Below are 22,082 nucleotides of genomic sequence, written 5' to 3'. Positions count from 1 at the left end.
GCTGTGGGGCGCAGCACGGCCAGGTCCCCTGGCTCCTTAGGCCGGGGTGCAGCAAAGCGGCTGGAAGCCCCCGGGAAGCTGCTGGCCCCTGGCCCCCGAGTGCAGGCCTGGCCCCACGAGCTCGGGACCCACAGGTCTCCCTGCGCGCTGGCTCGGGTGGGGGCTTCCCCAGTTTCGGGCCGGGGCGGGGTGGGGGCACAGGGTGGGAGGGGCTCTCCCTTCCTCGACCGGCGCTACCTTCCCCTCTCGCTCACTTCCCAGCTGCAGGCAGTCGGGGTCTGGGTCGGCTCCTGCCTGGTTTAAAAAAAAAAATTTTTTTTTTTTTTATCAAGAGCCTTCAGGGCGCCCCTCCGCCGCCCGCCCCGACCCGGCCCTGCGCGGGGCGCTCCGGCCAGGGGCAGCGGCGGGCCGGCCGCAGAGCGGAGGGGAGCTGGGACCCGCGCGGAGAGCGCGGACCCCGGCGCGAGGCCCGCGCGCATTGGCTGGGCCGCGGACGGCGCCCGCGCTGGCCGCCGCAGGCCAATGAGCGCCGCAAGTGGGAGGGTTCGAGGCTCCCGAGGAGTTTCCCCCCGGCTCCCCCCTCCCCGCCCCCTCCCCCGGCCCGGGCCCGCATAGCCCGCCCCCTCCCCGGCCCTCCCCGCGCCGCCAGTTTGTTAAATTAATGCAGTCACAAAGTGGGGCGCGGGGCCGCGCCGGGCGCGCTGCGGGCGCGGGGCCCACGGCGCGGGGCAGCCCGGGACCCCCCGGCCCGGCCGCGGGCGCCTCCCCGCAGCGCCCATAACTTACTCGGCGGGGACGGGGAGGCGGGATCGCGCAGGCGGGGGACGCGCCCGGGGGCCGGGTCCCCACGCGCCAGCCTGACGGCAGCACGGCCGGCCGCCGGCCCGCGCGCAGCTGCAGGGTCCTCCTCTCGGCCCGGCGCGGCTGGGCTTCGCGGGAGCTGGACGTCTGGGCAGAGGCGGGGGCCAGCGGGAGCGGGGGCCAGCGGCAGGGCCCCCCGGCCGGACAGACGGACGGACGGACGCGCCCCCGGCCCCGAGCGGGCGCCGGGCTCGGCCGCTCTCCGAGGTCCTGAAGCGCCGCGTCCCGCCCGCGCCCCGCGCCCCGCGCCCCGCGCCCCGCGCCCGGCCCGCGCGGACCCCGCGGCCGCTCTCCGAGGTCCTGAAGTGCCGCGTCCAGCCCCGCGCCCCGCGCCCGCCCACCCGGGAGCCCGCGGCTGGACCCCGAGCCCGGCGCGGCTGGACCCTGAGCCCGGAGCCGCTGGACCCCGAGCCCGGAGCCGCTGGACCCTTGTGGATTTTCTTCGGGGGTTTCTTTCTTTCTTTTTTTTTGAGGGGCTTTTGCCTTTCGCAATAGCTCTGGCTGGGTTTTCTAAGCGCCAACTTGAAACATTTCCGTCCTCCCCCCGAACTCGTGGACTACAAAGCACAAGGACCCGGGAAAATGTGCAGCTTGGATACCCTGCGCCTCCACCTCTGGAAGACCATTGTATTCTTCAGGTACGCGCGAGCGCGCCGGGGCGGGGGGCGGCGTGGCGGGGCCCCGGGGGGGAGGGGTGCCGAGCAGCTCGGGCCGGCCTGGCCCACAGCCTCCCCGCCGGCCGCACCCCGCCCCGCAGACGTCTGGCCGGCTGGGGCTGGTGCGTGGAGGTCTGCGCCCGGGGCCGCTCTGGGGCGGCTGTTTGCTGTCACTCGCTGCCCTTCGCCCGCGTAACCCCAGCCCCAGCCCCCCCAGGCCCCCCCGCAGAGCAGCCCTTAGGGGGCCCGGGACGCAAGGGGGGCGACGGGAGTTACTCCGCTTAATTAGGCTGCATTCTCTCTAACCGCAGTGCCGAAACCTCTGCTCCCCTGTCTGGGAGCCAAATGACAACTAGCGGTGACGAGGGAGGTTGCACTCACCCACTGCCGCTCCGGACACACACACACACACAGGCTTTCTCGCCTGCTGCTGCTGACCACTGCTCTGGGGTTGCGGGTACCCCCGCGATGTGTGGACCCTGGGGTCTGTGCCCTGGCTTCACAGCGGGGCTGGGGTCTGCAGGGGCCTGCAGTGGGGTGTGTGTGTGGGGGGAGTAGTGCGGTGGACTGTGTAAGGACAGAATGGGGACGGGTTCCCCTCCTCAAACTTTCACTCCCTCATACCCCACTCACCTCCCCGAGCCTCCTCCCGCGTTCTGCAGACCCTGACCCTGCCATGCCCGATTTAAGTCTCTACCCGACTCAGAGGCTGCATGTACATCCCCCCCCCCCCCATTGTCCTCCTGCCCATGGCCCTCAAGCCCGGGTCGGCTGCGGGCAGCGGTGAGAAACCCACACTTCCTGATGGCAGTGGGCGAGCCCTTTCCAGAGGGGCTCCTGGCACATTCGTTTATGGAAAATACTCCCCCCACTGCGCACGCGTGCATGCACACATGCACGCACACTCACACACGCACACACACACACATGCAAGCGCGGCCTAAAGGAGTCATTCCTCTGCCTCCTGCCTCTCCGCCTTACTGGCAGTGGATTTATCAGGCCTCGGAAAATCCCACTCCCGCTCATTTGAACAACCAAATCAACACCCAAAACAACAAATCCTCCCCCAACCCACCCCCGCCGCGTGAGACTATGTGGGGGACGGGGGCTTTTGTCTCTCCGTGTTGCGCAGTCGGCGGGCCCGCATGCGAGCTGCTGGCCAGATGGTCATGGGGGGCTCAGGTGAGCGCGCCCGCCCCCTGTTACAGCCTCTAGGGTGAAGCGAGACCCTTGCCCTTCACTGAGCAGCCCTGGCGGGGCTCCAAACCCCACAGCTGACCCTGCTCTGCCCAGGCTCTGCCCCGGGCTCCTGGTACACAGGGCCCAGCAGTGGGCAGCCGGGCGCGTGTCAGCCCTCAGCACCTATGGGAGAGCAAAGTGTCCCCCGCGGTCACCACAGTGGACTGCGGCAAGCATGGGGATGCGGTTGGAAGCCTCTGCCTGCAACTTTCTCAGGCCCACCCGGGGGCCAAAGCAGGTCGGGTGCAGGGGCCAGGCTCACACCGCGCCCCTCCTGCCCCTCTCTGCCGTGGTGCCCCCTTGCCTGGCCTTTCACCACTGTCTCTCCAGGGCCTGCCCCATGCCCTGGGCTCCCTCCCTGGGCACACAGTGGCCCCAGGCAGCCTCCAGCCACCCCGTCTCAGGTCTGTGCCAGGTCAGGCCGACTCCGAGCTCTCAGAGGAACACCAGGGCCACAGACAGGGTGCGGGGCAGTGCCGGGGACCTCGGCAGGGCAGCCTCCGAGGCGCAAAGGAGACCCAGAAACACACACATGATGTGGGGTTGGGGAGATGCGTCACACAGAAAGGGCCACGGGCGGCAGGGGCCTTTGTGCCTGGGACACGTTTACTCTCTGGTTCTTGGGCTTGTCGGTGAGGTTGCAGCAGTGGTGGAGTCTGGGCCTGGCAGCGTGCAGAGGCCGCAGTGGACAGAGCCGGGCGGCCAGGGGGCAGGCTCCGTGCAGACAGTCCCAACCCCTGGGGACAGGCACCGAGGGGGCCCCCAGCTCTCCCAAAGGCTCCGTGGCAGTGGTGAGCAGGAGCAGGGGGGCGGGAAAGTCTCGGCCCGCCGCAGAAGCCGCAGCCGCATACAGCAGCAAGACGATAACGTGGCGCCGAGTGCCTGAGCCAGCGAGGGGGGACAGTAGCCGGCAGAGGGGGAGCCTCGCGGGGTCCCGAGCACCTGCGCAGGGCGAGGAGACAGGCTGGAGCCGCGGCGGGTTCTGAAATGAGTGATGCGTCCCCGTTTGCCTCTATCTCCTGCCAGGGCGGGGAGTAGGAGGCCTTGGCATGGGGGCCCGCGCACACCCCCTGGCCCCACAGGAGCCTGCTCAGGAAGGGCTGACCCCAGAGTCTCTTGCTTCATGCATGCCTGGACACCGCAGGCTGGGACGGCCACCCTGGGGTCGCGAAGAGCCCGGATCCCCCAGCAGGAGGTGTGGGAGTGAGGCTCACTCCCTGGGGAGGCCAGGGCAGGGGACAAAGGCGAGGAGGGAATCCTGAGCCTGGGGGCTCCCCAGAGACCACCCCCTCCCCCGGGCCCTGTCTGCTCCCGCCTCACAGATGCTGCCCGACCCGGCCTGGAGGTCACCCAGACCTTGCAGCAGGGGCGTCTGCCTGAGCGGGGAATGAGACCGCCCCTGCTCGAAGGCATGAGCGAGCTTGGGGGGTCCCGTGCCTGCTGGCAGTACAGTGGGCTCTGCCCCCTAGTCTTCCCTGCTCCCCTCACCCCAGAGCCTGTCACGTGGGACCTGACCTGGAGGAAGAGTCAAGGGCGGCTGGTCTGTCCCCAGGGACACGCTCCCTGAGGGGCCGCACGCCTTTGGGCAAGGGACAGCAGGAGGGGCTTCACCCAGGGTCCCTGGGGCAATGCAGAGCAGTGGCCCCCACAGAGAGTGTCCTGCAGCCCTGGCCAGACCCTTCCCTCCAGGGGACCCACCTCAGACTCCAAAAAAAGACAGACCCACGCCCGAGGGCGCAGGGGACGCCCCGGCCAGCAGCCTCCCCACTGCCAGCAACACTGCACTGCGTGACGGCCACTGTGACGTGTGCCCGCGTGTCCTGATTCCCCGTGCCCTGTCGACATGTCCCTGTGCTCATGTGCCTGTGCCCTGTGCCCACACATCCCTGTTTCCCTGCGCCTGCGTCTCTCTGTGCCCGCGGGTGCTATATGATCTCGCGGGGTGGTGCCAGGAAAGTGAGAGGGCAGAGGCGCCCAGCAGAGGGGCGGCTGTCCCCTGACAGGGCATCCAGGCCCTTCTCCTGCCTGGAGGCTGACTGCAGAGCTGTCCTCACCCGGCGGGTCACGCCGGCATGCAGAACTACGGCATCACCAATCACCCCCCTGGTCAGCGGGTAGACGTAGGAGGCACTGGCCCTGGTGTCCATCTCTCCATCTGCTGCCCTTGGCCCCGAGGACAGCAGATGTGCAACCCTGACCCCGGCCATGGCCTGGGGGGAGGGGGTGTCATGCTCGGCCTCAGTTTCCCCAGTTGTGGGGTGCAGGGAGCTGCCGCAGTGCCCAAGGATAAGGAGCTGTGCCCATCGCTCGCTCGTCGTCCACTGCGGCTGCCCAGCCCCCACGGGCCGGCCCTGATGCGGCTACCCGAGGCCTGAACCCCACAGCTATCCCTGCAGTGCCCCGGCAGGGCTGAGGGGCCGGAGGGGCCCCTGCGCCCCCGCTGACCCGCCTGTCTTTCTCCTCCACTGACAAAAGGCGCCTCTTCCATGAACCGGCGTTTCTCACGGCCCATTCCCACGGGCCATCCATCACCGCTGACAAGGGACGCCGGGCACCGCGCGGCTGCCCAAGGTCTGGACGCTGCCCCTTCCCCAGGGAGAGGGGAGCAGCCCCGCGGGGTGGGCGGCGGGGAGCAGACCTAGACCGCCCTCCCTGGCAGGCTGTGCGTGCCTAGGGTTGGTGCAGGGGTGCGGGCAGGGCTGGGGTCACATCAAGGCAGCGGAAACCACAGCGGGTTGGCCAGCTCCGCCTCGGATCCCTGATCCTCAGAGGAGCGCAGGGCCCCTAGAACGCGTGGGACCCTGACAGGGGGCCCGGGTGTGTGTGACACAGAGCGGCAGAAGGGGGCCGGGAGACAGCGGGGAGAGAGGTGGGCAGGGTCATGCGCAGGCCCAGAACAGGGCCCAGTCTGGGGGGGTGGTGGTCTCTGCCATCACACAAGGCCTGGCAGGAGGGCAGGGTGACCCCTTGAGCTCCCTCAAGTTGGCACTGTGTCAGCCTCCTGGGCTAACCCTTGGCAATTCCGTGCCCTCCCTGCACCTCTCAGGGTCTGAGCTATTCCTTCAGGAGCTGAGGACAGTCACGCCACTGCCCAGGGTCAGCCTCTCGTCCCTTCCCCCAGGGGTCATGGAGTGTCCCCAGAGCAGGAGAGGGCAGGGAGGACTCCTGGCCACTCTGGATCTGCCACTGAGATGCGGCAGTGGGGCCTGGTCCCACCGTCCCCCACCTCCCAAGAGACCCTGGTGGACGGCAGGGATAGACTCAGGAGGGGCGCCCTGTACCCAGGTCAGCACCTCCACACTCGGGGTGCAGGCACCCCAAGTCGGGAAGACACTGGTCCAACCTGTCCCTCTACCTCTGCAGGCACCTGCCCTCAAGGTTAGACAGCACCAGGCAGAGCACCCCAAACCCACGCAATCCCCCACGCCCTCCCATGTGGCCATCCTCCCCGCCCCCTCAAACAAGCACCCCCTGGAGAGGCCTTGGCTGCTGTGCCCCAGTGGGGTTGGAGCTGGGGTTCCCCCGAGGGGAGAGAGCAACGGGCCTCAGTCCCCACCTTGTCCCGAGAGCCTTGCTGGTGCCTCTCTTCTGCCCATGCCCAGGCCTGTGCCTCCCCCCATCCTGAGACCAGGCAGGGTGGGGGTGCCACTGTCCCCCACCACTCAAGGCCTGACCACCACCACCAACTCCCCAGGCCCGGCAGAGCCCCTCACCCACGCTGGCTCCACCAGCCCCGGAGCAAGGGTATGAGAAGGAACTCCTGCCCTCAACAGAGAACAGAGGGTGGTGTGGATGGGGGACCAAGGCTGCACACGGGCACACATGCGTATGCCATGAGCACAAATGCAGCGGGCAGTCTGCCTCTCGTGGCCTGTGAGAAAGGAAGCAGCTGTGGGATCTGAACACAGAGCAGACAGTCCCACCCTGGCCTCAGCCACACTGGACAGAGCACGGCTCTCCTGGACCACGCAGTATGAAGGTCCCCACGGGCCACAAGCAACTAGAGGCCGCCAGGTGACTGGCTGGGTCCAGCCGGCTGCCTTCCTCACGCCAACATCTGCTGGACCATCTCAGACTGGGGTCCCCTGCCCTGCTCCGCAGACACGCCTCTTGCATGGCCTATCCTGGTCATGTGGGACTCTGTCCGGCGTGGCGGAGTCTGGGGACCACACACGGCAGCACTGGCCCTGGCCTGGCCCGCAGAACGGAGCAACCTCCCCCTCCCCTGCTCACGCAGCGTCCCTCCCGGGGGAGTGAGCGGGAGGGCAGGGCCAGGGCCACAGTGCAGCCCTGGGCGAGACTGCAGGAAGCGAGAGGCTGCAGGAGCGGGGAGAAGCTGGCCGTGCCTCGACCAAGACCCGAGCCAGCGGACTCACAGTGACCACGCGGAGAGACGCAGGAGCAGGGAGGACGGCCCACGGGACAGCGCCGTGGACAGCGCCGACTGTCGCCTGGCCCGCCAGGCCCGCTCGCCGCCGCCCCACCACAGGGCCCCGGGTGCACGCAGGACGCCTGCCCCACTCTCCGCACCAGGACCCGCGGAGGGACAGCGGAGGGACAAGCGCACCACGGCGCCCTGCCTCCTACACCCGGGAAAGAAGGAAAGAGACGACGGACCCACGCCCCACAGCCAACCTGAGCTGAGACCCAGAGGAACAGGGTTCCAAGCTCACAGCCAATCCGAGCTGAGCGCCACCTTCCCACAGCCAATCCGAGCGCTCTGAGCACTCCAGCACCACCCACACCCCACAGCCAATCTGAGCTGAGCTCCACAGCTCACAGCCAATCGGAGCTGAGCCCCCGTGGGAAAGGGCTCAGCCACACCCCACAGCCAATAGATGCTGAACTCCCAGGTGATTGGGGCACCGCCCATATCCCACAACCAATCAGAGATGAACTCCCAGGTGACTAGGGCTCCACCCATATCCCACAACCAATCAGAGATGAACTCCCAGGTGACTAGGGCTCCGCCCATATCCCACAGCCAATCAGAGATGAATTCCCAGGTGACTAGGGCTCCGCCCATATCCCACAGCCAATCAGAGATGAACTCCCAGGTGACTAGGGCTCCACCCATATCCCACAACCAATCAGAGATGAACTCCCAGGTGACTAGGGCTCCGCCCATATCCCACAGCCAATCAGAGATGAATTCCCAGGTGACTAGGGCTCCGCCCATATCCCACAGCCAATCAGAGATGAACTCCCAGGTGACTAGGGCTCCACCCATATCCCACAACCAATCAGAGATGAACTCCCAGATGACTAGGGCTCCGCCCATATCCCACAGCCAATCAGAGATGAATTCCCAGGTGACTAGGGCTCCGCCCATATCCCACAGCCAATCAGGGATGAACTCCCAGGTGACTAGGGCTCCGCCCATATCCCACAGCCAATCAGAGAGGAATTCCCAGGTGACTAGGGCTCCGCCCATATCCCACAGCCAATCAGGGATGAACTCCCAGGTGACTAGGGCTCCACCCATATCCCACAGCCAATCAGAGATGAACTCATACGAACGGCTCCACGCCCACCCTGCAGCCAATCGGCGCTGAGTTCCAATGGGAACAGAGCCCCGCCTATCACCCAAAGCCTCTCAGAGCCAAGCTCCCACGTTGGCCAGACTCCACCCATCTCCTGTAACCATTCAGAGCTGAGCTTCCACGTGGGTAGAACCCCACCCTATTCCACAACCAATCAGAGTTGAGTTCCCACGTGGGCGACCCCCCCCATCCTGTAACCAATCCGAGCTAAGCGCTCATGACCACAGGGTTCCGCCCACAGCTCACAGCCAATCAGCGCTGAGCCGGTCTCCGTGTGCGCGCCCCCGCTTTAGAGGCAGGTCTAAGCAGACGTCGGACTGCTGCGCCCGCATCAGGCCAGTGGTGACCTGTCCCCCGGCGGTCTCGGACGGGGCACCGGGTGCCCGCGGTGCTGAGGGGCGGCTAGGGTGCAGGCCGGGCCCATGCCCCTCCCCGCCCTGCAGGCGCCCACCGCCCAGGCCGCCCAGCTACGAGGGGACTCGGGCGCAGCCCCCAGGCAGCCCCAAGCCTCCTGAGCGGAACGTGGGGTGCGGGGGGCGCGTGGAGACCCCCACCAGTCTCTGCTTTGACTGAGGGAACCGCTTGCACTTTCCTTTGGGGATCCACCGGCCACCCGACACGTGATGGCCTGGAGCCTGGGTGGGGTGGGGGACGCAGAGGGCAGCCCCTCTCCCCCCGGCCCCGCCCCAGCCCGGGAACACGTCGAGAGGTGTGGGAGGGCTGGCCGGCCGAGGAGGGACTGTCCATGGGAGCCTGTCGTGACCGCCTGGGCCACGCCAATAAATCCAAAACAACACCTGCGCTGAGGCTGAGGGGTCCCTGAAACAGCTGCACAGCCGCGCTATGCCCCCCACGCTGGAGCCGACCCCCAGCTCCCACGGGCGCCCCCACCCTTGAAAGAAGAGCAGTGGGCAGAGGCACCTACAGGGGTGAGCGAGGGACGTGGCTTCTTCCCAGAGCGCCCTGGGCTAAGGCCGCTGTAGGGGGCGCGGCCGCAGGCTCTGAGTCCTTGGGGATGGTGGTCCTGGAGGCGTGTGCCTGGCTGGGCGGCCCGGCCTGCAGCCACAGGGAGCACGCAGAGAACTGAGGCCCAACTCCCAGTCCCCTCAGCAGCGCGGATGGGGGGGCGGCTCTGAGGGGCTCCGGCAGGTGGAAAGGGGGGATTAACCCAACGTGAGCTCAGCCTAAGCCCGTCTGCAATCAAATCAAACCCAGCTCACAGCTGCCCAGGGAGCCAGCTGTTGGCCTGCAGCCCTGCCAAGGGCCTCGCTTCCCACCTGACCCAGCCAACCCCCCCCCCCCACTCGGGCCATCTGCACCCGGTTCCCCAGGTGACTGCAGTTGAGGACAAACGTGGGAAGCCGAGGCTGAGGAGTCAAGTTCAGCTCATCCTCCACCCCGGGAACCCTTCCCTCCCCAACCCCCCCAGCCGACCCTCCCGGTCTTAGCCCAGACCCCTCCTCCAGGCCCTCTGCCCTAAGCCAAGCTGCCCTCACTACCCCTACCTGAACCCCTTCTCCTGTGGTCAGAAAGAGGTCATGAAAGGACAGGTGGCTGGGGTCTGCGGGAAGCCCTTGGCCAGGACCAGGACGGACCTCCCAGAGCAGGTGCTGGGAGCGGGCACTGAGGTCCAGCTGTCCAGTCCACGCCAGGTGGAACCCCACAGCCTGTGGTGCCAGCCCCACTTCCGGGGTTCAGCCCAGTGAGCCGGCGGAGGCCTGGGCACTACTCATGGGTGGCGAGAGGGACTGCTGAGCCGGCCAGCCTCATTCTCCCCGCCTTGTCCACTCGGGGCCCGAGAGGTTGGGGCTGGGGGCTGGCTCGGGGGCTCACGGACACCGACACTCACCCCATCGCCCGGTGACCACAACTCCAAGCTCCGTGTCCGAGAGCAGGGGTGATGGGGAGGCTCCTTGCAGCAGTCAGAAGGGGGAGCAGAAGTGGTGATAATGGGACACCGGCACCCAAGAATGCACCGCCAGGTCCCACAGAGCAGCCCGGTGGCATTGCTCAGGTCCCTGGATGTACCCAGGAGGGCAGGAGAGCTTAGAGCTCAGGCCTGGTGTGGGCGAGCCCCTTGGCACCCCAGCACTGCCAGAGTGTCCGTCGGCTCAGATGGCTCCCCACGGCAGCCTGTCCCGAGGCCAGCTCCAGCAGGCTGGGGGGCAGACCGGGGGGCAGGGGGGTCTGTGGCAGGGTGGCTGCTCGCTCATGGTGCTCCCAGGGATGCTGCGGGGACAGTGGCTGAGGGACCAGCCAGCCCTGGTCAGAAAGAGGAACGACAGGCCACGCCTCTCCCTCGCTCTCTCTCCTTCTCCCTCGCTCTCTCTCCTCCTGCTCTCTCTGCATCTCTTTCCCTCTCCCTCTGTCACTCACTCTTTCCCTCACCCCCTCACACACACACACACACACACACACACACACTCAAGACTCACACACCGACACTCTCACACTGACCTGTTCTCACACACATACACCCTCACACACATAAACACGACACTCTCACATTGACCCAATTCTCTCTCTCACACACACTCTGACACACTGATGCATTCTCACACCCTCACAGACACACCTGACACTCACACTAACCCATTCACACACACGCAGACACACCTGACACTCACACTGACCCATTCACACACACACTGACCCACTCTCATACACACAGACACACTGAGCATTCACACACATGCAGACACAATGACCCACTCTCACACTCATTCAGGTGCTAACACACAGATGCTCACACTGACCTACTCACACTCAATCTCCACACACACAATGACACACTGACCCACTCACACACACTCAGATCCTTACACTCACAGACTCACACTCAGATCCTCACAAACACACACCCTCACACTGACCCACTCTCCCACAGATTGTCACAAACACACTCTCACACTAACCCACTTTCACACACTCACATTCTGACAACTCTCCTCTCACACATACACTCACTGATATTCACACTGACCCACTCTCACACTCAGATCCTCACACACACACACTGACCCACTCACACTCACACACACTTACACAGTGACCCACTCACACACACTCACACTAACCCACTTTCACACACTCACACTCAGATCCTCACACACACACACTGATGCTCACACTGACCCACTCACTCAGAACCTCACACTCACACTGACCCACTCTCACACACAGACACACACACTGACCCACTCTCACATACACTGACACACATACTAACCCACTCACACTCGGATCCTCACACACACTGACACCAGTCGCGTAGGTGGTCTTGTGCACACACACGCTCACACACCCCCTCACGTGCTCTCATGCACTCACCGGTCACACTCCTGCCCCACACATGCACACACTCATGCACACTCAGCGCCCCCCAAGCCCCCCACACCAGCGCACACCACACTGTGCCCTGTCCTTGCCCAGGACACCCCCGGGCACCCCCAGCCATGGCCAGCCCTGCTCTCTCCAGGCCGCACCAGGGAGCGGACACGAGTGTCCCAGCCTTGGCCAGCCACTGTGCCCAGGGACGGGGTCGCCTGTCCCCCACTGTTCCCGCTCTGACCAGCACCTTGGCCGGGCGGCTGAGGAGAAATGCTTCCCACAGTTGCTCGAGCCCTCTGCTGTGCCACGGCGATGCCTCAGTTTCCCTGTGGCAGCCGGCAGAGGCAGCTGAGTGAGCCCCTCCCCTCAGCATCTCCCAGTGTTTTCCCTGGGGACCGAGAGGGGCCGTTCTGGGCCCTCTTGGGGTGGGGAAAGCAGGGTGGGTGCAGGCTCCCACCGTCCTCCTCTCCCCACAGCCTGGCGGCCTCCATAGAGGCGGACGCCGCACGCTCGACGCCCAAAGCCATGTCGCCCTCGGACTTCCTGGACAAGCTCATGGGACGGACGTCGGGGTACGATGCCCGGATCAGGCCCAACTTTAAAGGTAGGGCCAGGGGGCCAGAGCAGTAGCACAGCGGGGAGGGTGCTTGCCTTGCATGCAGCCAACCTGGGTTCAGTCCCCCGAGCACCGCCAGGGGTAAATCCTGAGTGCAGAGCCAGGAGTAACCCCTGAGCATCACTGGATGTGACCCCCCCCAAAAAAAAAAGAACCAAGAAAAAGGAAGGGATGGCCCCACTGGTCCCGACTGCCCGGGGGGCTCTGCAGGGCTAGTGTTGCTCCCCCCACCCCCACTGAGCCTCTGCGGCCAGGATGTGAGAGGCCACCCCCCACACCTGACAGGAGAGGCAGGTGGGGTCTTTCCCGGCCGTAGGTGCCCTGCACCGAGTCCCGCCCACCCACATCACTGGCACAGGCTTCCGCCCTTCCGCCTGTTCCAAGGTGGCGGTTGCCGGCCCACACTTGAGCCCCTCAGAGTGGGGTGTGATGGGCGTGTGCGGGAGAGGCGGGGGCACCCCAGGGCCCGTGACAGCCAGTCCTAAGCCGCTGGGGGCCGAGGGGGGCCCATCCTGAGCCACAGGCTGGGGGCTGCCCCCCCAGCTCAGCCTGCTGACCCAGGAGAACCCCCAGGGTCTGGGCCCACCCTGCCCCTGGGTCAGGCGCCCCCTGCCCAGAGAGCGAGACCCAATCAGCCAAGCACACAGCGTCTGCGGCTGGGGCAGCGCCTCTCCTGAGGGGGACATGAGTGTGGAGGTCACGGCGGCAGGGCCCTCAGGGGCCCCAAGGCAGCTGGCCCGAGCCCCAGCCCCAGAGAGGCCCCCAACCACGCCCCTTTGGCAAGGAGTCGAGACGCTGGAAGCTGCCTCCCTCCACCGCTGGCCGCTCCTGGCTGGCTGGACACTCACCAGGCCCTCCTATGGTGGCAGGTGGGGGGCACCCAGCGCCAGGGTGCCCAACTGGGCACTAAGGGCCCCGCCAGAACACGCTTCCTGTGGCTCTTGCCAAGGCAGGAGAGGGAGGGACGCATGCAGGACCGGACATGCACTGGCCAGGTGGGCTGGGCCTGGGGACACTCTCACCCCGCCCAGATCTCCTAGAGGGGGAGCTAGCCGGGTCAGCACAGTGACCGCCGCCCCATGAGAAGACTGGGTGGGGGCTGAGGAGAAGCGCAGGGGGAGGACACTGGCCTGGCACGCGGCTGACCCGGGTTCGATCCCCAGCACCCCACATGAGCATGGAGCCAGGAGTGATCCCTGAGTGCAGAGCTGGGAGGAAGCCCTGGGTGCCACAGGGGGCTGAGAGCTAGACACAGCGAGAGGGGCGCGGTGCCCCCAAGGCCGCCCCGACCAGCTCTCCACGTGCCCTGCGCCCAGCCTGCTGCCTCCTGCCCACCTCGGGCAAGGCCAGGGCTGACCTCAGCGCTCCTCATCACCCTGTGGCCTCCCTGGGCCACGACCTCGTCCCCCCAAGCCTACCTGATGCTCCATGGGCAAGGAGCAAATCTGGACTCGGACTCAGCGGCCCCTGCCCAGACCCAGGGCCATGGTGAGGGGCCCCCCGTCCCTTGGCCGGTCTCTGTGTGCAGTGGCAGCCTGGATGGACAGACAGACAGACAGACGGGGCAGAGTGCACGCCCCTGAGCTCTGGCTCAGAGGTGTCCCGGCTGCGAGACAGGCACGCTCAGCCGCCGTGCCCGGCAGGTGCCCACCAACACCCTCACACAGCCCCACGCCCCCCGAGCTGCAATTCCCAGGCTGTCCCGAAAGGGGCTGCTGAGGGTCTGTCAGCTGCTGGCAGCCCGGGGTGGGCGAGGGGGCAGGGGTTGCACATGGGCCGGGCGTGGTGGGCTGAGGCTGAGCGAGCATCCCCCCCACACACAGGGCCCCCCGTGAACGTCAGCTGCAACATTTTCATCAACAGCTTTGGCTCCATCGCCGAGACCACCATGGTGAGTGACACCCCCACCCCCGCACCAGGGGACATTGCTGGGAGCTCAGGTGCTGCCAGGCACACAGCCCACCCTCGGTGGGTGCCCAAGCACCACTGGGAGCACCGGATATGGCCCCCCAAGAGCCAGACAGGCCCAGGGGTTGGGGGCGGCGCCCCAAGGGCCACCAGCATTCGCCACCAGCACTCGTCACTGGCTGACAATTCCGGGTCAGAAGCTCGAGCACCAGGCCCACAGAGGAACTGGGCTGGCGCTCACCTCTGAGGACAGGAAGCCGAGAGCATGTGGGAATGAGGGACCCCCCCGCCCCCACCCGCCTTCCCTCAGGGCTCCTCCTCCTTTCCCCTTTCTTCAGTGAGCCAAGGCCACACCAGCCATTCCAAACACTTGGGTGCTTTAACTCCTGGTTCCGCAGCCCTGATGGCAAATGCCCTGAGATGCAGGAGGGGGCTGCTGGGGGCGGGGTGGGCCGCAGGTGTGTCCCCCTGCCCCCCACCCTGGAGAACACCCCCTCCTCACACCAGGCCTGCAGGGACGCAGCCCAGAGCTGCAGCTTCCAGGCCGGACTGTCAAAAGCATCAGCTCAGAAAACGGCGCTTCCCCATACACACACTGGCTTGGGCAAGCGCCGGGGCCCCTCCCCCCCCCCGGCCAGGGCAGAGTGGCACCTGCCCCCCCCCCCCCCCGTGCGTGCACACGTGTGTGCTGTGGCTGAGTGTGCAGACGCGAGGCCTGCAGGAGGCGGCGAGCACGCGTGTTTCTGTGGTTGCAGGTGCCGTGTGCTGTGAGCGAGTGTGGCTGTGAGCGCGCAGCTGCGTGGCACGAACGCACGTGGCACCGCAGAGCGAGTGCGCGGTGTCGTGGGCGAGGTAAGTGTGGGAGGTGTCTGCCTGGCCGAGAAGAGCCAGCTGCATGTGTGCCCGCGCTGGGGCCATCGAGGACACGCGGCAACTCCCGAGAGACAGGATGTGCGGGTGTGTGTCCGACAGTCGCGTGTCTGTGAGTCTGTGTGTGTGTCTATGCGTATCTGTGTGTCTGAGTCTGTGTGTGTCTGAGTCTGTTTCTGTCTGTGAGTCTGTGTGTGTCTCTGTGTCTGTGAGTCTGTGTGTGTGTCTGTGTTCGTGAGTATGTGTACGTCTGTGAATCTGTGTGTGTCTGTGAGTCTATGTATGCACCTGTGTGTCCTTGTGTCTGAGTCTGTGTGTGTCTATGTGTATCTATAAGCCTGTGTGTGTCTGTGAATCCATGTGTGTCTATGAGTCTGTGTGTGTGATTCTGTGTGAGTCTGTGTGTTTCTGTGAGTCTGTGTCTGTGTGTTTATGTGTCTGTGCCCGCGAGCAAGAGTCAGTCTGTGTCTGTGTGCCTGTGTGTATGAGTCTGTATCTGAGTCTGTGGGTCTGTGTGGATCTGTGTCTGTCTGTGTGCAAGAGTCTGTCTGTGTCTGTGTGCCTGTTTGTGAGTCTGTGTCTGGGAGTCTGTGTGCATCTATGTCTGATTCTCGGAGTCTCTGAGTCTCGTGTGCCTGCGTCTGTGTGTATGAATCTATGTGTGTCTATGTTTGTGTGTGTATGACTGTGAGTCTGTGTGTCTGTATGTGTGTCTGTGTGTGTCTGTGAGTCTGTGCGTGTGAGTGTGTATGCATCTGTGTGTGCACATGCGGCAGCCTGGGCCGGCACAGAGGTCCCACATCCTTCAACCGTGTCCTCAGCTCCTGAGCAGTCGGATGTCAGGGGCCCAAACCCACAGCACGGCAGGGAGCAAAGTCACCTGGGGACAGGAACAGCAGCGCCCGGTTCAGTGGGGCCGCATCTCCTCAGCCAAGCCCCCGCTGCACAGCTGCGTCTCGGGGAATGACAGGGGGCTTGGGGTCCACGCTGAGAAAGAACCTGCTTCACCCCTCACACAGCTGGGGTACAGAGCAGAGCCAGGCATGTCTCAGAACCCCAATCCCCAGACCCCCTCACAGACACCCACCCCTCAGAGACAACCCTCATGGGCACCCTATCCCTCACAGACACCCTGATCCTCACAGACACCCCTCAGAGACACGCTGCCCCTCACACACACCCCCTACAGATACCCTGACCCTCACAGACTCTCCTCACAGGCATGCTGCCCCTCAAAGACACCCTGCTCATCACAGACACACTGCCCCTCACAGATATCCTTCACGGACACCCTGTCCCTCAAAGACACCCCAGCCCTTCAGCCCCTCATGTTCCCCCAGCCGCCCCTTCCTCTCAGGCATGAGGTTGTGGGGAAGGGTCCCTGGCACGAAGCCCGTGCTAAGCCCCGGGCCTGCCCCGTGGCCATGGAGGTCCAGAGGGCAGAGACTGAGAGGGGGACACAGCCTCGGTGCCTGACCCTCCCTCATCTCAGCTGAGCCCGCGTGGGCATCAGGGTCCCCCACCGGAGGCTGGCCCCGAGGCCAGGGCTCTCCAGGGCACGGTCCCTCCCTGGCGGAGCTGGGGTCCGCCCGAGACCAGCTCCTGCTCCCCGGCTCCCACAGGCCCCGCAGGTCTGCACAGGGGGACCCACTGCTCCTCCCTGCTCCCCACCACCCATGCGGATGGAGCCCCTGGCCCCTGGCCTGGCTGACACCGGCCCGGTGTGTCCAGCAGACCCGACATGCGCTTCGGCTCAGCCAGCAATGCTCACGGCAGCTCCCTGGACCCGTGCGGGTGACGGCTGCCCCACTGTCCCCAACCCACAGCCCAGCAGCAAAGTGGGTCTCAGCCTGACCCCCCCGCCCCAGACAGGGATACCCAAGGGGCACCTCACCAGAGGGACCCCAGCACCTCAGTCTCTGTGCTCAGGGGCCCAGACCCAAGCTGGGGCATGAAGTCGGGGAGCAGACGCAGGCTGAGACTCGGCCTTGGGGGGCCCAGAAGGTCCGACCCCCTGAGCTCAGCCCGAGGTGGGACAGCACTGCCGGGCAGTGAGGGAGGAAGGAAAGATGAAAGGGAAAGAAGGGCCGAGCGGTACCACAGTGCACGGGGTGTCTGCCTTGTGTGCAGCCAACTGGGGCTCGAACCCCGGCACCCCATACGCTCCCCCCAAACACAGCCAAGAGTGATTCCTGACCCCAAAATAAAGCCAAAACAGGAAAGAGAGAGAAAGCGAGAAAGAGACAAAGAGACGACAGTCTGAGAGTGAGATGACGAGAAAGAGAGAGAGAGGAGAGTTGAGAGAAAGAGGTGACCGAAGACCCTGCAGCAGGACAGTCCTGGGCCCGGGAATGAACTGGTTTCAGGACAGCTCAGCCCCTCCCACTTCATGTCCAGGAGGGACGCATCAGCAGGACAGCTGTGCCCTGGCCAGGCTCACGCCTCCTCTCCCGGGGGGCACGCTCGGAGCCCCTTTCCTGTCCTCAGTGTCCACTCTGCCCTGCCCTCAGCTGGACACAGCTACTAGCCCAGAGGCTCCCGGGCATTCCTGCCAGCCTCAGTTCCGGGGGGCCGGCAGGGCTGGGCAGGGCTGGACAGGCACTGCCCAGCGCCCACCCCTCCCAGAGTGTGGCCGGAGACCAGGGGGCGCTGCTCAAGCCGGCACCGCCCCCGACGCAGCGCTGTGTCCCCAGGACTACAGGGTGAACATCTTCCTGCGGCAGCAGTGGAACGACCCCCGGCTGGCCTACAACGAGTACCCTGACGACTCGCTGGACCTCGACCCCTCCATGCTGGACTCCATCTGGAAGCCTGACCTGTTCTTCGCCAACGAGAAGGGGGCGCACTTCCACGAGATCACCACCGACAACAAGCTGCTGCGCATCTCACGCAACGGCAACGTGCTCTACAGCATCCGGTGGGCGGGCGGCAGGGCTGGACGCTACGGCATCCGGGGGGGTGGGCAGGGGTTTGACACTCTCCGAGGCATCCAGTGGGCAGCCAGGGAGGGACTAGACACGCTCCGCAGCATCCGACGGGTGGACAGGGGCTGGACGTGTTCTACAGAGTCCAGCAGGTGGGCAGGGAGGAACACACACTATAGCGTCCAGTGGGTGGGCAATCTGGACGCTCTCTGTGGTGTCCGGCGGATGGGCAGGGCTGGACGCACTCTGTGGCATCCGGTGAACACTGTTGTGCCCACGGGGCTCCTGGCATGAGTGGCAGCAGGGTAGCCAGAGCCCATCCCAGGGTGGGAGTGCTCGCCGAGCAACCGTGCCCTTCCCCTGCAGAATCACGCTGACCTTGGCCTGCCCCATGGACCTGAAGAACTTCCCCATGGACGTGCAGACATGCATCATGCAGCTCGAGAGCTGTGAGTCCCAGACCCACCCGAGGGGCCTTGGGGGTGCTCAGGGTAGTCCAGGCGCAGGAGTCAGGGGAGTGAGCTGACCTGGCTGGGCAGCGGGGGGTGGGGGGACGGGTGGGTTGTGTGGAGGCCCCACTGATGCCCCCCACTGCCCCCACCCCCAGTCGGCTACACCATGAACGACCTGATCTTCGAGTGGCAGGAGCAAGGGGCCGTGCAGGTGGCCGACGGGCTCACGCTGCCCCAGTTCATCCTCAAGGAGGAGAAAGACCTTCGCTACTGCACCAAGCACTACAACACGGGTGGGTCCCGCCGCGTGTCCCATGCCCCGGGGGGCGGGTGACCGGGAGGGTCCCCGCAGCCCCTAAGCCCGGCCGCCCTGCAGGCAAGTTCACGTGCATCGAGGCGCGCTTCCACCTGGAGCGGCAGATGGGCTACTACCTGATCCAGATGTACATCCCCAGTCTGCTCATCGTCATCCTCTCCTGGATCTCCTTCTGGATCAACATGGACGCGGCGCCCGCGCGCGTGGGGCTGGGCATCACCACCGTGCTCACCATGACCACCCAGAGCTCGGGCTCCCGCGCGTCCCTGCCCAAGGTAGCCCTGGCTCGGGCCCGGGAGCGGGGCATGGGGGTCGGGAACGTGGGGTCCGGGAGGGGCCGAGCCTGCCAGCACGCTGCGGCCCGCAGGTGTCCTACGTGAAGGCCATCGACATCTGGATGGCCGTGTGTCTGCTCTTCGTCTTCTCGGCCCTGCTCGAGTATGCGGCCGTCAACTTCGTGTCCCGGCAGCACAAGGAACTGCTGCGTTTCCGGAGGAAGAGGAGGCACCACAAGGTGGGGCCGGGGGAGGGGGGGAGGGGGACGGTCTGGGGGAGGGCGGGTCCCAGGTGCGCCGCGGGCAGGGGCGGGGGCACCCCTCTCTCCGGGGCTGGAGACTGCAGATCGCGGCCGGGGGTCCCAGCGGCCAGCACCCCTGGCCACACGAGGTCTGGGCTCGGTCCCCAGCACCCACCGACCCCCCAGCACTGCTGGGTGAAGCCCCAAACCAAGGGCCCGGGATGGGCTTGGTGCTCCTGGTGCCCGGGCTGGGCTTCTCCTCAGCTAGCCCGAGAGAAGTCCTTGGACCCCAGGGCCCTCTGGAGGTGCCAGCCTGGCCGTGCCCTGCCGCCTGCTGGAGAGAAGGGGAACTGCAGGCCTGCTCAGCGCACATCACACAGGCACACACACAGGCACGCACACGCACACACATGTACACATGCACATCACGCACAACGCACACATAACGCACGCATGCACACATGCACACACGCACATGACACATGCACGTATGTATGCACACGCACACGACACATGAACACATATACACATGTGCGTGCACACAGACCACTTCAGATTGCCCCAAAGCCCCCCAGATCCCTGGGCAGGCACGTCCCCACCCACTGCAGGGCTGGGGTAGGAGGGCCAGTCTCAGGGGGCCCAGCCCCGCAGAGCCACCGCCCCGAGTGGGGACGGGGTAGGAGGGAGCCGGGACATCTGGGGGGGGGGAGCCCCCTGAGCGTGCACGCGGGGCCCGGCCCGCACAGGGGGCCACGGGGCCGCGCAGAGCGGCTGGGCGAGCAGCGTGTGTGTTGCAGGAGGAGGAGGCCGGGGAGGGCCGCTTCCACTTCTCGGCCTACGGGATGGGCCCCGCGTGCCTGCAGGCCAAGGACGGCATCTCGGTGAAGGGCCCCAACAGCAGCTCGGCCAACCCGCCGGCGCCCTCCAAGACCCCCGAGGAGATGCGCAAACTCTTCATCCAGCGCGCCAAGAAGATCGACAAGGTGTCGCGCATCGGCTTCCCCATGGCCTTCCTCATCTTCAACATGTTCTACTGGATCATCTACAAGATCGTGCGCCGCGAGGACGTGCACAACCAGTGACGGGCACGGCGCGGGGGCCGGGCGCACCTCCCGCTTGGCGCCCGCCCACCCCGCCCGGCCCCCGCGGAGACAGTCACCGAGCTTGCTTGGCTGTGGCGTGTCCCCCCATTCCGCCCGCCCGCCCGCCCCTCCCCTCCGCGTCCCCTCGGCGGGCACGGGCGGGGGCAGGGGCCGCGGGAAGGGAGTGGGGTCCTCGCCCGGGTCCGAGCGCTGCCGAGCGTCCTCCTTGCTGCTTGCACCGCCCCCCCGCCCACCCCCCACCCCCCAGTTCCTCACGATGATGGGCGATATGCAATCTTTTTTACGGTTAGGAAAAGTAATAATCTCAGACAATATGCAGCTAGAGTATACACTGATGCACTTTTTCAAATGTCTATTTTTTGGAGAATTTCTTAGAACTGCAACTGGGAGTGTTCAGGGAGGCATGCCCAGGGCTCAAGTGACTATCGCTCGGAGGGGACCGGGCAGGAAGAGGCCTGGAGACAGGCAGGCAGAGACAGGCAGAGACAGCCGATAGAGACAGGCAGACAGCTGATGGAGACAGGCGGTAGAGACAGGCAGAGTCAGGCAGAGACAGCCGATACCGATAGACAGGCAGAGAGACAGCATGCAGAGACAGGCAGGGTCAGGCAGAGACAGCCAAGAGAGACAGGCAGAAAGGCAGCAGGTAGAGGCAGGCAGCAGTGGAGCGAGTGCTGGCCAGGCAGTAATGTCCAGGGGCATGAGGGAGGGGCGCTGGGGGTGGGGACGAGGTTCCGGAAGGTTCTCCCAGCTCACTGCTGCTCACCAGAAGCCTGCAGGAAGGAACGGTGTGCCAGCATGAAAGCCGTGGTTCCTCTCCCGCTGGACATCAGAGCGAGAGCCCGCGGGCAGGACAGAGCGTGGCCGGGGCCCACACGGGCCCTGGGAGGGGCCGGACCTGCAGAGTGTAGGGGTCCCGGCACCTGTGCGGGGAGCACATGGCCACCCTCTTCCTGGAGGCAGAGTGAGCAGGGACACAGCTGAGAACGTGGGGACGCCTGAGCCCAGCCCGGCAAGCCCTCAGGCTGCAGGAGACCCACAGCCCGCGTCTCTCCGGGGCCTTCGACCCACCAGGGACCGCCCTCCACTGCAGCCGAGCCTGCACACCCCTGCCGCCCTGCTGAGAAGCCGAAGGCCACATAGGACGGGACAGAGCCTGCCACCCATGCCACCACCCACGCCGTCCACCATCCCACCAGCCTGCTTCCGCTCCTGAGCTCCGGGAAGGCAGCCGGAGCCCAGCCACGGACAAGAAGCTGTGTCCCTCCACAGACTGCCCCTGTGGGCACAGACCCAAGAGGGCGCCACCACTGAGCCAGCGGCAGAGGCCTGTGTGTGTGGCATCCAGGAAGCTGCGCCCTGAGTCGGCCTCCCTGACCGTCACATGCTCAGGCAGTGCCATTCACATCGCAGGTCCTCTTGGGGCCCAGCCCAGCTCACCTCTGCCGAGGCTCCGCCCCACACGTCTGACTTCTGGCTTGGCCAAACGCCCCTCATGGACCGGGCTGCCCTCTGCGAAGCACCGGCCTCCACCTGCCCGGGCTGGACCCTGCTGCAAGCCCAGTCCAGCACCCGACACATGCCCAGCGCCAGCTGGAGCCCATGAAGCATCCCTCATCCTCCGGCTCCCTGAGCGGAACCCACACAGCTCAGCCATCCTCACCGGGCACAGGGACGCCATGCGGGGGACCCACCTTCAAGCATGCAGAGGGCCCCTGCCCGCTCCCACGGGGCCGCACCAGCACCT

The 22,082-nt window shown here is 65.9% G+C and overlaps 1 protein-coding gene across 1 annotated transcript; it reads left to right on the top strand.

Moving 5' to 3' along the window:
* Positions 1-1,109: 1,109 nt before the first annotated feature.
* On the top strand, positions 1,110-20,361 carry GLRA1 (glycine receptor alpha 1). Its single transcript, XM_056112270.1, has 9 exons — positions 1,110-1,499; positions 12,106-12,233; positions 14,069-14,136; positions 17,717-17,940; positions 18,314-18,396; positions 18,555-18,692; positions 18,776-18,990; positions 19,083-19,229; positions 20,030-20,361. Exons 1-9 carry the CDS (start codon positions 1,444-1,446, stop codon positions 20,312-20,314), a joined length of 1,344 nt encoding a protein of 447 aa, XP_055968245.1. The 5' UTR covers positions 1,110-1,443; the 3' UTR covers positions 20,315-20,361.
* Positions 20,362-22,082: the final 1,721 nt, after the last annotated feature.

Source organism: Sorex fumeus, unplaced genomic scaffold (genome assembly GCF_029834395.1).
Source record: "Sorex fumeus unplaced genomic scaffold, SorFum_2.1 ptg000017l, whole genome shotgun sequence".
Lineage (NCBI taxonomy): Eukaryota > Metazoa > Chordata > Mammalia > Eulipotyphla > Soricidae > Sorex > Sorex fumeus.
Note: the sequence above shows the minus strand (reverse complement) of the source record. Positions and strands in the feature narration are given on the sequence as shown.

Excerpts from the sequence above, each read along its gene's own strand:
- GLRA1 (XM_056112270.1), top strand. The coding sequence starts at position 1,444 with ATGTGCAGCTTGGATACCCTGCGCCTCCACCTCTGGAAGACCATTGTA. Across the intron at positions 12,234-14,068 it reads GATCAGGCCCAACTTTAAAG|GGCCCCCCGTGAACGTCAGC; the intron begins GTAGGGCCAGGG and ends CCCCACACACAG. Across the intron at positions 19,230-20,029 it reads GGAAGAGGAGGCACCACAAG|GAGGAGGAGGCCGGGGAGGG; the intron begins GTGGGGCCGGGG and ends TGTGTGTTGCAG.